Raw genomic sequence first — 14,305 nt, forward strand, 5'->3', positions numbered from 1 at the left:
TTAGCACCATTGTAAACAAAGAGAGAGAAGCATATTTCAACCCTGCAGGCGCAACAAAACGGCGAAATAAAAATATAATTCATGCCTTACCTTTGACGAGCTTCTGTTGTTGGCACTCCAATATGTCCCATAAACATCACAAATGGTCCTTTTGTTCGATTAATTCCATCGATATATATCCAAAATGTCCATTTATTTGGCGCTTTTGATCCAGAAAAACACCGGTTCCAAATTGTGAGACGTGACTACAAAATATCTCAAAGGTTACCTGTAAACTTTGCCAAAAAATTGGAAACTATTTTTGTAATACAACTTTCGGTATTTTTTAATGTAAATAATCGATCAAATTGAAGACGGGATGATCTGTGTTCAATACAGGATTAAAACCAGCTGCTAGCTTTCTGGTCATGCGCTTCTAACAAACAGGACACTTCGAGTGACCTTCCTTCAAGATGGCCGTACTTCTTCATTACACAAAGGAATAACTTCAACCAATTTCTAAAGACTGTTGGCATCCAGTGGAAGCGGTAGGAACTGCAAGAAGGTCCTTTAGAAATCTGGTTTCCCAATGAAAACTCTTTGAAAAGAGAGTAACCTCAACAACAACAAAAAATCTGAATGGTTTGTCCTCGGGGTTTCGCCTGCTAAATAAGTTCTGTTATACTCACAGACATGATTCAAACAGTTTTAGAAACTTCAGTGTTTTCTATCCAAATCTACTAATAATATGCATATCTTATCTTCTGGGGATGAGTAGCTGGCAGTTTAATTTGGGCATGCTTTTCATCCAAAATTCCGAATGCTGCCCCCTACCTAAGAGAAGTTAAAGCTTTGTCACAAATGGGTCTTCCAAATGGACAATGACCCCAAGCATACTTCCAAAGTTCTTTCAAAATGGTTTAAGGACAACAAAGTCAAGGTATTGGAGTGGCCATCACACATCCCTGACCTCAATCCTATAGAAAATTTGTGGGTAGAACTGAAAAAGCTTGTGCGAGTAAGGAGGCCTACAAACCTGACTCAGTTGCACCAGCTCTGTCAGGAGGAATGGGCCACAATGCACCCAACTTATTGTGGGAAGCTTGTGGAAGGCAACCCAAAACCTTTGACTCAAGTTAAACAATTTAAAGGCAATGCTACCAAATACTAATTGAATGTATGTAAACTTCATTCTGACATTTCACATTCTTAAAATAACGTGGTGATCTTAATTTATTTGACAGGGAATTTATACTCGGATTAAATGTCAGGAATTGTGAAAAACTGAGTTTAAATGTATTTGGCTAAGGTGTATGTAAACTTCTGAATTCAACTACCTTTTTGGATTTGGTATCATGTTTTGTTGTATGGGAGTCTATGCAATAAAATGTTTGCAGGCTAATAAAGGAATGTTGAGACAAGTTGAAATCGTCACATGGTCTTTGAAAATGAATACATCAAACAACAATGGAACATTCTATTTAGTGAATCTCATCTTAAAAACATAGTATGTTGTACATTTTTGCCATCATATCAAATTATTTACCTAGACTGACTGAAATTCAGAGCCGAATCATATGGTTGAATTCAAATATACAAATATATTAAAATCATAATAACAATCAGTTACTGGCAGCAATTCCTACAGAATTGAAGAAAAAGTTAAGTGAAAGAAAAGAGAAACTGTTTGTTTGAAGACCTCATATTAAAACCTCTTAAGGATCTGCCCCTTTTTTCAATTTTCACCTAAAATGACATACCCAAATCTAACTGCCTGGAGCTCAGGCATTGAAGCAAGGATATGCATATTCTTGATACCATTAGAAAGGAAACACTTTGAAGTTTATGGAAATGTGAAAGGAGAATGTAACACTTTAGATCTGGTAACTGATAGTACAATGGAAAAACCAACCGTTTTTATTGTTTTTGTTTTTGTGCCATCATCTTTGAAATGCAAGAGAAACAGCATAATTAATTATTCTAGCCCAGGCACAATTTAGACTTTGGCCACTAGGTGGCACTGTATGTGCAAAGTTTTAGATTGATCCAGTGAACTCTTGCATATCTATTCAAAATGTTGTATCAAGATTGCCAAAATGTGCCTAATTGGTTTATTCATACATTTTGAAGTTCATAATTGTGCACTCTCCTCAAACAATAACATGGTATTTTTTCACTCTAATAGCTACTGTAAATTGGACAGTACAGTTAGATTAACAAGAGTTTAAGCTTTCTGCCCATATCAGATATGTCTTTGTCCTGGGATTTTTTTGTTTGTTTCTTACAACCTCATGCTAATCACATTAGCTTACGTTAGCTCAACCGTCCAGCGGACGGGACACCGATCCTGTTCTCAAAGATGGTTAACTAGAGTTCAAATCATTGAAGACATACCATTTTCAGTTGGAAAACAACAAATTGGATGCCATCCTACACAAATCCCACTCTTTCTGGGAAGAGCAGTTTGATACTCCCATTCCTTGGAAACAGGTTTTTGGTGTTTCAAATATGGGGTATTGAAGAATGGGTTGTGGAAGTGGAGGATTTGTTACATATTTTCTGGTATTGTCCCATAGTTGCTAACTTTTGGGCAAAAGTACAAGAGTGGTTACTCCCTGTTTTACATAATTGTATTATATCTCCACAAAAAGTTATATTGGGTGACTTAAGGTACAGATGCAACACGATATACAATCTCTTGATTCTGCTGGGTAAGGTTTTCATTTTTAAAACTCAGAAAACAGATGGTAGTATTGGATTATTTAAAAAATAACAGTCAAACACTATTATACACTAGTAGGATTGATTGCAAAAGAAAGTGGGAGGTCTCAAGATTTTACTGATAAGTGGGACCAAATAACACTTCAAGGGATGGGTGAGTGTGTTTGTTAGTGTAATTGGTGTGTCTCCACCACACCGAGGTAGTGGGTTGAAGTGGGTGGGGTGTTCTGTTGGAGGTGTGTCAGGTAGTCTGGGGGACCATGAACCTTTAGCTCCCACTTCCCTATTGTGCGATGGTTATTTGTAACAACTGTCAATGGTATTACACTGAGTGCACAAAACATTAGGAACACCTGCCCCTTCCATGACATCTATACCAGGCGGTGTGATAGGAAGGCCCGGATATCTTTAAAGATTCCAACCACCCAAGTCATAGACTGTTCTCTCTGCTTTCGCATGACAAGCGGTACCGGTTTATCAAGTCTGGCACCAACAGGCTCTTGAACAGCTTCTATACCCAAGCAATAAGACTGATAAATAGCTAACAAAATAGCTTCACGGGCTGTACGAGTTAACCTTGTATCCTTATTGACCTTATATTTTTAGTTTTGCACTGTCTCTATGCACACTCACTGGGCCCTACACACTCACTGTGCCCTACATACTCACTGGGCCCTACACACTCACTGGGACCTACACACTCACTGGGCCCTACATACTCACTGGGCCTACACACTCACTGGGACCTACACACTCACTGTGCCTTACACACTCACTGTACCTTACATACTCACTGGGACCTACACACTCACTGGGCCCTACACACTCACTGGGCCCTACTCTCACTGGGCCCTACACACTCACTGTACCCTACATACTCACTGGGCCCTACCACACTCACTGGACCTACACACTCACTGTGCCCTACATACTCCACTGGGCCCTACACACTCACTGCACCCTACACACTCACTGTACCTTACATACTCACTGGGACCTACCACATCACTGGGCCCTACACACTCACTGGGCCCTACACACTCACTGGGCCCTAACACACTCACTGGGCCCTACACACTCACTGGGACCTACACACTCACTGTGCCTTACACACTCACTGTGCCCTACAATACTCACTGGGCCCTACACACTCACTGGGCCCTCACACTCACTGGGACCTACACACTCACTGTGCCCTACACACTCACTGTGCCCTACACAACTCACTGGGCCCTTACATACTCACTGGCCCTCCACCTCACTGGCCCTACACACTCACTGGGACCTACACACTCACTCTGTGCCTTACACACCTCACTGGGCCCTACACACTCACTGGCCCTACACACTCACTGGGACCTACACACTCACTGGGCCCTACACACTCACTGGGACCTACACACTCACTGTGCCCTACACACTTCACTGTGCCCTACACACTCACTGTGCCCTACACACTCACTGTGCCCTACATACTCACTGGGACCTACACACTCACTGGGCCCTACACACTCACTGTGCCCTACATACTCACTGTGCCCTACACACTCGCTGGGCCCTACAAACTCACACACTCCATCATCTGCTCACTCACACATAATATGCACATACATTTATACTGACTCCACACACACGCACACCCACTCACATACAAGCTGCTGCTACACTGTTTATCTTATATCCTGTTGCCTAGTCGCCTTACCCAAGGGACATATCTACCTCCATCACTCCAGTATCCCTTCACATGCAAATATGGTGTTGGAACTGACCCTGTATGTAGTATGCTTTCTTCTATAAATTATTGCCAGGTGCACCGATGTGATTGTGTCAAGAACTGCAACGCTGCTGGGTTTTTCACGCTCAACAGTTTCCTGTGTGTATTGAGAATGGTCCACCGCCCAAAGGACATCCAGCCGACTTGACACAATTGTGGGAAGCATTGGAGTCAACATGGGCCAGCATTCCTGTGGAACGCTTTCGACACCTTGTAGAGACCATGCCCTGACAAATTCAGAGGGTAAAGGGGGGTACAACTCAATATTAGGAATGTGGTCCTAATGTTTTGTACTCTGTACATGCCTAAATAAAAGACGGCTTGCAGAGGAATCTAAACAGCCATAACGATAAACGATGAGAATTCTCTTGGGAGGTAGTGGAGTCGGCATTTAATCGTCAGGTATTCCAGATCGGGTGAACAAAATGCCGAAAGAGTATCTACATTACGACAGTTGAGAGTTGTTGATCATGAAGCGTACCCCACCTCCTTTGTTCTACAAACACTATTCTGGTATATTTAGCTAAATACATACAGTATATCTGACATACTTGGACCATCATTTCATGTTGTCCTCATTATAACACACATTATAAGCCAGTATTGGACTTATTACACCAAATATTTATTCAGTTATGGCCATGCAAAATCAATGCAGTTCCTCCTCATTGAAATGAATGGTGGCCATCTTAAAAATAGGCTGCTGCCTGCTGGGACTAATTATAGACAAAATATATGATGACTTTGTATACAGTAGGTATAAAACTTTTCCAATGGGTCTTCTTGTTCTGTGTGAAATTTGGTGGAGTTATCATCGGGTACCATGTGATAATAGAGTTATGTATGACCTTTGCCCCCCAAAGGTGGGCCTATAGGGATGTCATTACCATTCCTATTGTTCCATATTGTGTTGTACTATGAAGTTAATAACATATGAAATTGCCTTAGTTTGAGAAGATTCTTCCCAGATAATACAAAATTACATTTCATACCCTCAATCCTGTTGGCCCAACTAACCGGATAGGGGTCATAGCATTTAATGCAGCTACCTCCAATCTGGGGGTATATCAAAATGAAAATCATCATTAGAATTTGCCACCCCAAAGTGGACAAATATGTGAAATTTGGCCTGCTGGCCCATGGAGTAATAATAGGTTAAAGAGTGTTTAAAGATGCTCAGCTAAGACTACGGATATGTTCCAGGTCGACTACATTGCAGTTGCCTGCCAAAACTCAGTCTGGATAGGTGTTTACCATATCAGCTAACCACATCATATGACATATCAATCTGATGCCCCACTGTGCAGTCAAGGACGTGGCAAATGATGCAATGCAATAACTGTTATGTAATTCCTGCTCTTGTCCAGCAGGACTGCAGTCAGTCCGTGTGGACCAGCTGGGCCTGCTCTGTCAGCTGCAGGTCCTCGTAAGTCTGCATGGGACGGTCCCTGGACATCACATTTACCCTTTTTACATGTGCTCAACCGAACCAAACTCTGCTGGCTCGGATGTTTCCTTTCCATATGATCCTTTTCAGCATGGTTCCAGTTACTAGGGTGGATACGTACAGTAACTATGCCATCTCCATGCAACTCAATTTGTCTCGGCCTGGTTCGGCTTAGTAGTGTAAAAAGCCCAAATGGAGTCAGACCTGAGTTCAAATAATTTTCTTGAACTTTAAAATACTTTGAGCGGTTGATTGAGCCTACCTGGAGTGCCGGATAGGCGTATTTACATTTTTGGGACCATCCCTTTGGTTCCATTGCGCCAAGCAAGCTCAATCAACCGCTGCTAGTGATTGGCTAGCAGCTAGTATTTGAAAGAAAACCTGGTTACACTTTATTTTGATATAGTCACATATAGATGATCAGATGGTCATGCGATCAGATGGTGACAGTCTGTTGATAAGCAACTGTTTGCTAAGGTTACAGTTAGGGCTAATGTTAGGTTTAGGATAAAGGTTTGGGTTAGGGCTAAGGTTAGGGTAAGGGTTAAGTTTAGGGTTAGGATAAGGGTACTGTTAGGGCTAGAGTTAGGTTTAGGATAAGGGTTACTGTTGGGGCTAGAGTTAGGGTTAGGATAAGGGTTACTGTTAGGGCTAGAGTTAGGGTTAGAATAAAGGTTTGGGTTAGGGCTAAGGTTAGGGTAAGGGTTAGGATAAGGGTTACTGTTAGGGCTAGAGTTAGGGTTAGGATAAGGGTTACTGTTAGGGTTAGACAGAGTTGTGGAGAAAGTGGTCACTGTGGAAGTACTGAAGTTGTGTATAGTTGTGTGGGATAGTTGTGTGAGTTCTGTATGTTCTTCTGTTGTAGAGTGCGAAGTGGGATCGCACCTGAAGGTAGGCAACCGGAATCATTGTCTGTATTAATGGCTTGTATTAAAAAAAGACGAAGAAATCACACCTATTAGTTTTCCTTGTCTTTATTTTTCTTAGCTTCCCCCTCCGCTAGAATATTTACCTTCCTAAGCAAAAGCGGAATTGTTAACTATAATCGTTCATGTTTTGGTCTGTCTTGGTTGTTTTCTCTGTGTTTGTTTGTCTGTTAGTAAAATCCTCTACATTTCAATCCACAGAAGACCTGGACCCACACTACTCAGGTACTCCCCAACAATCACATAAATCATACACAAAAAAGTGGATCTGATAGCTAAATTATATGACCTGTTTTTGTCTGGTTATGTTGCGTTACATCGTAATACGCTGTGTTGTGCCTTTCGTGAACTTACACCCCAATTTAACCCCCCCCCCCCCTTACTAACTCTGACTTTGCTAATAGCTACTTTATTGAGATAAAATGTACTTACTATGACTGTGATATGTGGTTGGCACACCTAGCTATCTTAAGATGAATGCACAAACTGTAAGAAGCTAGATAAGAGCGTCTGCTAAATGACTCAAATGTAAATGTTAATCGTATGTTGTGTTGTAAATGTGTGGTGGTGGTGTTAGCCATGGAAAGGAACAACCTGATGAGGCTTGCTCACACCATACCTTTCACACCTGTCTCCATAATGGGTAAGTCATCAGCCAATCACGTTAAAGGGATAGTTCTTGACGTTTCAATTATTTTAGACTCCACTAGGGTGTGGTTGTTTCTCCAAACGGTTCTTAAATTTGTTAGCTGGTTTTTAAGCAATTTCTAGAATGATCTCACTAGCATTTTTAAAGAATGTAGCAATGCTAGTGGAAATTGATTGTTTCTGTTTTGGGTGCATTCAAAAGCATGCTATTGCCTCCCTAATACCATCTTCCTCGTGGTTGCATGGTCCCTGGCAGCGGGAGAGGAGGTGAGTGTCTACTCCCTGGAGGAGGTGGAAGCTGCAGGCCCGGAGTCCTCCATATCCTACTGGTCATCCAAGGGGCTGTCTGCGGTGCTGAAGCCGCTGTCCAGCGAGGGCTGTCTGGATGGGGGGCTGCGCAGGGCCATGCTCGTACTTTGCACCTGGGCCGAGAGGGACGTCCTGAGGGTGGGCTGCGTGTATGTGGTCAAAGCCATCCAGCCCGATGTGGTCTGCACCTGGCAGAGGGTCTTCCACAGCGACACCCCCCTCCAGCTCTGTTTGCGGGTATAAACTTCATATATATGTACATACAGTATATAACATCATAGCTTGTTTTTAGGGTCAGAAGTGTCTGACCACAAGACCCGTTAAACATAAACTCTGGTCCCTGGTTATTGTAAGACAAGCATTTCGCTACAACTCGCGTTAACATCTGCTAACCATGTGTATGTGAACATAAGATTTGATTTGATTTGAGATCTTTTCCTGGTAGGTCATACACTCTGGCCCTGGTTATTGTAAGACAGATCTTTTCCTGGTCAGGTCATAAACTCTGGGCCCTGGTTATTGTAAGACAGATCTTTTCCTGGTCAGGTCATAAACTCTGGGCCCTGGTTATTGTAAGACAGATCTTTTCCTGGTCAGGTCATAAACTCTGGGCCTGGTTATTGTAAGACAGAGCTTTTCCTGGTCAGGTCATAAACTCTGGGCCCTGGTTATTGTAAGACAGATCTTTTCTGGTCTGGTCAGGTCAATAACCTCTGGGCCCTGGTTATTGTAAGACAGATCTTTTCCTGGTCAGGTCATAAACTCTGGGCCTGGTTATTGTAAGACAGATCTTTTCCTGTAGGTCATAAATCTGGGCCCTGGTTTTGTAAGACAGATCTTTCCTGGTCAGGTCATAAACTCTGGCCCTGGTTATTGTAAGACAGAGCTTTTCCTGGTCAGGTCATAAACTCTGGGCCCTGGTTATTGTAAGACAGATCTTTTCCTGGTCTGGTCAGGTCATAAACTCTGGGCCCTGGTTATTGTAAGACAAATCTTTTCCTGGTCAGGTCATAAACTCTGGCCTGGTTATTGTAAGACATCTTTTCCTGGTCAGGTACTACACTCTGGGCCTGGTTATTGTAAGACATCTTTTCCTGGTCAGGTCATACGCTCTGGGCCCTGGTTATTGTAAGACAGATCTTTTCCTGGTCAGGTCATAAACTCTGGGCCCTGGTTATTGTAAGACAAATCTTTTCCTGGTCAGGTCATACGCTCTGGGCCCTGGTTATTGTAAGACAAATCTTTTCCTGGTCAGGTCATAACGCTCTGGGCCCTGGTTATTGTAAGACAGATCTTTTCCTGGTCAGGTCATAAACTCTGGGCCCTGGTTATTGTAAGACAAATCTTTTCCTGGTCAGGTCATACGCTCTGGGCCTGGTTATTGTAAGACAAATCTTTTCCCTGGTCAGGTCATACGCTCTGGGCCCTGGTTATTGTAAGACAGATCTTTTCCTGGTCAGGTCATACACTCTGGGCTTTTTATATACATCCATTTTCACAACAGGGCGGAACTCACCTCATTTTTGTTAAGCGCGCTCCTCTTTTTACCCTCATGTTTTACTTGGCATTTGTTCATCCCTTAATAGAATCATTCTGGCCTTCTGTTTTTGTCCTTACAGGAGATACAGCACAGAGAGCTGCTCAGAAACTCATGCATGTGTTCAACAAGTAAAACCAGAAACATGCCTCATTTCCCAGGTTGGTACTCCACTGTAGAACTCAGTACTAGTACACGTGTGTGTGTGTGTGTGTGTGTGTGTGTGTGTGTGTGTGTGTGTGTGTGTGTGGTGTGTGTGTGTGTGTGTGTGTGTGTGTGTGTGTGTGTGTGTGTGTGTGTGTGTGTGTGTGTGTGCACGTAATAATAGTGGATTGAGTTATATAGTGCCTTTCTAACAACTGAGATACTCAAAGTGCTTAACATAGTAAGGGGGAAACTCACCTCGTGTGCGTATGATATGTGTATATCTATGGAATTACAGTATGTGTGCGTGTTACATGTGTTATGAATGTGCGTCTCCCTCCTAGGTTCCTGGACATGTCTCTTCTTCACTGGCACTCAGACGGCCAATGGTTGACCATCGAGAGGAACATGACGGGAGACTTCAGGAAGTACAATAGTAACACAGGAGAGGAGATCGCCCCCTGCTGTGGGATGGAGGAAACACTCCTGGCCTTCTCCCACTGGACCTACCAATACTCCTGCAGGGAACTGCTGGTGTTGGACTTACAGGGTCTGTCTGTCTGTCCATCCCATTCTGTTGAGCTGTCTGTCTGTCTGACTATGGATAGATTTATTTTGCAACGACATCACTTCACAGGGCTTTTCCTGTAAACTACTACATTAAACTGAAATCTCTCTTTCCCCTCCTAAATCTTTCACAGGAGTGGGATCGGAGCTTACAGACCCATCGGTCATCCGAGCAGAAGACAAAAGGTACTCGCCTCGTACAGTGGAGGTTCAGTGTGTGACACTGACACTTATTGTCATCTTGACATCCATTCTTTTGAGGTCTAAAGACATCTGAAATACGTTTATTTTGTCCTTCCCTCTTTTGTCCCTTGCCTTCCTGTAGCTCGAGTGATGACATGGTGTTTGGTCCTTCTAACCTGGGAGACGCTGCCATCCACAGCTTTGTCATCAAGCACACCTGCAACTCCTGCTGCGAGAACCTCGGACTCTCAGGTGAGAGAAAGGAACCCTTCAGACCACCACTTTTATAGGGGGATTATAGAGGATTGTGGGGGTGTGTATGTGAGCCTGTAATGTGTGAGAATGTGTGATCTGTTAGGCATGTGTAGTCGGAGAGTGGACTTCTTACGCGTGTGTGTCACCTTTATGTCGTCACTCGGGAGGTTCGCTGGCCTGAGATTAATCCCGAACTTCAAATGAAGATAGAACCGGCTAATTAGGCCAAGGGAAGCATTTATTTAAATGACAACAGAGCATTGGAGGCAGGGGGAGGGACTTGCTTTGTGCGGTGTGCTGGGCTCTCTTTGATTACATATTAAACAGGGCTTTGTGCTGTGGAGAAATTAGCTTTGATTAGATATTAATTGCAATCGCTGAGTAGACACGAGACGCATGATACCAGCATCTAGAGGGAGCATCGCCTCGGAAATTCACTCAAAAACAAACAAGCAAGCAAACAAACACACGCAAACATTCAGCCATACTTGTTTTGATCTTTTCAAAGGTGGTTTGTTTTTTTCTTCTTGTTTTTTCTTCTTGTGTCGTCTCCAAGATTCCCATCAATTCAAAACAAATTATTCATGAAAAATCCATGGACTTCCTCTCTGGCCTGATCAAATCCTCTTTTTAGTGGTAATGACTGTATAAACTGCCATGTTGCTGATTGATGTTTGTGTTGTCAGATTTGAGGAGGAGCACGGACATCCACGGGAAAACAGAACACAGGTCTTTTGAAAAGGAGAGTGGATTGATCACAACTAGGATGTAACCTCTGATCCGGAAGCAGAAGTTCGCCATCCTAACCTCTGGTTCAAGTGGGATGAAGTTGCCCTTAAAGCATAGACACTGATTTAATGTCAGTTTTGTGTTTTCCTCCCCAAATGGTGATGGTTAGGATCTGGGGAAGCTAAGCGGATCCAGAGGTGTACAAGGGTAACTTCTACCAGGAATGAAACCACTCACTTGGTTGGTTTGAATGGATAGTGTACATTGTGTAGCTTTATGTGGACTAAATCTTGTGTTAGATGTCTGGTAGGGCTTTTGTTGTAACAGTTTACATTGCAGAAGTCTCAGCAGCAAGCCAGATGCTGTAGTTTTGCATTCATTCCGCCTATAGAGTGCATAGTGGAGGGAGGCCGCAGTGTCTGTTGTACCACAGGTAACCTATTAATCAATCAAACACTTTGCCTTATTGTAATGTTATGTATCATTAGACATGATGCAGAGGGCATTCTAGGAAGGTGTTTCCATACACCAAGATATCATTTGTTTGTTCTCTGTTCTGTTTAAATGAACTCCTGGTTACTTTTGAAATGAGCACCACTTTTATGATCTTTTCATATCATCTGAGGAATGTTTATACCAGTTGTCATGTTTTTATCTGTTGCATAACAGTTTTTATGGTGAAATACCAGCTATTATGGAAGCCATTTTGAATGTTCACAATAACTCACCTTCCTAGTTAAGTTTCAAACGGGCAGACCTTCTGGGATGTTTTCAGATTTCAGAGGAATTTTTGTACCAAATGTCATGCTTATATCTGCTTCGTAATGTTTATTTTTTTGTTAAGGCCCCAGACTATAAAGGTATTTCAAGTGTTATACTCTTGACATAATATTCTTACCAAACATAGTTTGGTTTATTTAATCTTATACACTTTCACAGCTAAAAGCTGAACTACAAGTGTAGCAAGGAAAAGCTGTATTTAAGTGACACGTTGAAACCCTTAAAAGAAAACCATCTTCAGAGTCATGGACCATGTTCTTCAGGCTGGGCTCAAAATTGGATGTTAAACAAAACTTTATTTAGAACAAATTATTAATCAGTCAAAACTACAATCTGGGATTTGTTTTTCAGCAAAACATCCCCTCTCAATTTCATCAAATATTTTCCTGTTTTCAAACACTGTTGTGAAATCATATTTTTGTATTTAGCAATGCTCAAATATATTGTTATGCTGATTATGTTACAAGTGATTACATGAAAAAAACTACAATTAAGCATTTACACAGCTGGACTGAAGCATGGCTTATGTTATGGCTTAAATTCAGAATGAAAACGCTATTACAAGAATAACTAAATCTGGTCTCTTGGTGGTTGGAATTCACACTGCTTAGACTCAGATTATTCAAATGATCACAATGGATAGCACAGCTTTTTTGTTGTTGTTGCTACAGTCCTTCACTGAAAGAGCAGTTCTGAAGAGTAGCTACCCCTTAAAATGTTTGTTTGTCCACAAAAACTCTACATAAATGCATGTTTCACTTTGTGTGTGTGTGTGCAGAACAATGGAAAAAGAACGAGCCAGAAATACATCCATAAAATTTCCTTTATTTTTCTTCCCACAAAGAAATGTCTACAAAAGCGATAAAATATAGAATTTAACAAAACTCACTTCAGACCTTGACTTGATTATTTACATCTCGAAGGAGGAGACACTGAGATAGCTCAGACAACTCAGAACTTCGACACAACTGGATCATCAAAGCTCTTAATTTATGACACACACACACACACACACACACACACACACGTGAGCTTTGGGGACATAAAGCTGTGTCAAAGTTCCGAGGTTCGATCCGACTCACGAAGTGAAAAATGCAAACATACAAACAAACAATTCAATGTAATCAAATACACACTTGCCTCAAAATTCCCCTTTTTGATTGGTTCTCAAGTAAACTCACACAGTAAAGAAACTATTTCCCATTTCGCTAATCCAGCTCCTCCTCTCTAACTATGGCACTTGAAAAAACGTTTCTTTTTTTGTTTTAGTTAGTCCGTTTAAAAAAGTGTTTGTACCCCAAGTACCTTTTTTAAGGGTTTTGGTCACAGATGCTGCACTTACTGTACTTTACTTTCTCATCATGGGACGCAAAGACATTCTAATGAATAAATAAAACATGTTTAACACTACTCCAGTTGCACGCATGTATAATGCATTAAGAAAGTTTACAAAGCGTCAATAGAGTAAAGAACCTGCTCTTTGTTCATTCACTCTCTTTCAGCCTCACACACACACACACACACACACACACACACAGGTTCTCCAAGGAGGTGTTTTTGACTAAGTATATGAAATGTTTTTGACCAAGTATATAAAATGTCAGTGCACTTTGTGGTCTCGTTAGGGTAAGGACCACCTTTTGCCTGTGCTCTGTGGTGTCTCTGTTGATGGAGTAAAAGGTGCATGATGCATTCAGTCCCTCACGCTGAACACAATACTCCATAACATTCAGAATAAAAAATATCCCCAACCCCTGAGCCACAGCATCGCATGAGAAAACCTAAAAGCCCCAATGTTTCATTGCCATGAAACAGCATGCAAAGATAACAGAACAACAATAGACTAATAGTATTATAGTAGTAATAATAGCAATAACAACAATAATAATAATAGTAATAAAATTAAAATAATTGTACAATGCAAACATGACAGTAGTAAATGCTTTCCAGTTATTATTGCTACAGTACCTTACAGTGTTTATTTGTCACTCAGATTACCAACCCCACCCTAAACCCCTGATTCACAGTCTTGCAGGGGAAAATAAAAACAAAGTTGGGTTGAATTCACTGTCCTAAAGGCATGGAATGGGTGGACGCCAGCTTAGTTATGGTCTTCCTTCATTGTAAAACAACCAGTACATCTTGAACCGGGGTGGGTTTATGATGGCAGGAACATGATTTTCTGGGACTTTTGTGGAATAGGCTCTCCCCATTATATGGACTCAAAATGCATCCGGACAGTGAATTTATCCACACACACACACACACACACACACACACACACACACACACACACACACACACAC

The 14,305-nt window shown here is 41.8% G+C and overlaps 1 protein-coding gene across 1 annotated transcript in view; it reads left to right on the forward strand.

Annotated features, from left to right (window-relative positions):
- The window catches only part of trpm6 (transient receptor potential cation channel, subfamily M, member 6), a 51,955-nt gene extending 38,546 nt beyond the window's left edge, over positions 1–13,409 (forward strand). The window contains 11 exon segments of the mRNA XM_070446932.1: positions 5,842–5,900; positions 6,787–6,812; positions 7,022–7,072; positions 7,425–7,490; positions 7,752–8,041; positions 9,424–9,430; positions 9,433–9,502; positions 9,830–10,035; positions 10,187–10,238; positions 10,378–10,487; positions 11,177–13,409. Coding sequence (XP_070303033.1) covers positions 5,842–5,900; positions 6,787–6,812; positions 7,022–7,072; positions 7,425–7,490; positions 7,752–8,041; positions 9,424–9,430; positions 9,433–9,502; positions 9,830–10,035; positions 10,187–10,238; positions 10,378–10,487; positions 11,177–11,262 — 1,023 coding nt within the window. The 3' untranslated portion in view covers positions 11,263–13,409.
- Positions 13,410–14,305: the final 896 nt, after the last annotated feature.

This window comes from Salvelinus sp. IW2-2015, linkage group LG15 (genome assembly GCF_002910315.2).
Source record: "Salvelinus sp. IW2-2015 linkage group LG15, ASM291031v2, whole genome shotgun sequence".
NCBI classification, from domain to species: Eukaryota; Metazoa; Chordata; class Actinopteri; order Salmoniformes; family Salmonidae; genus Salvelinus; species Salvelinus sp. IW2-2015.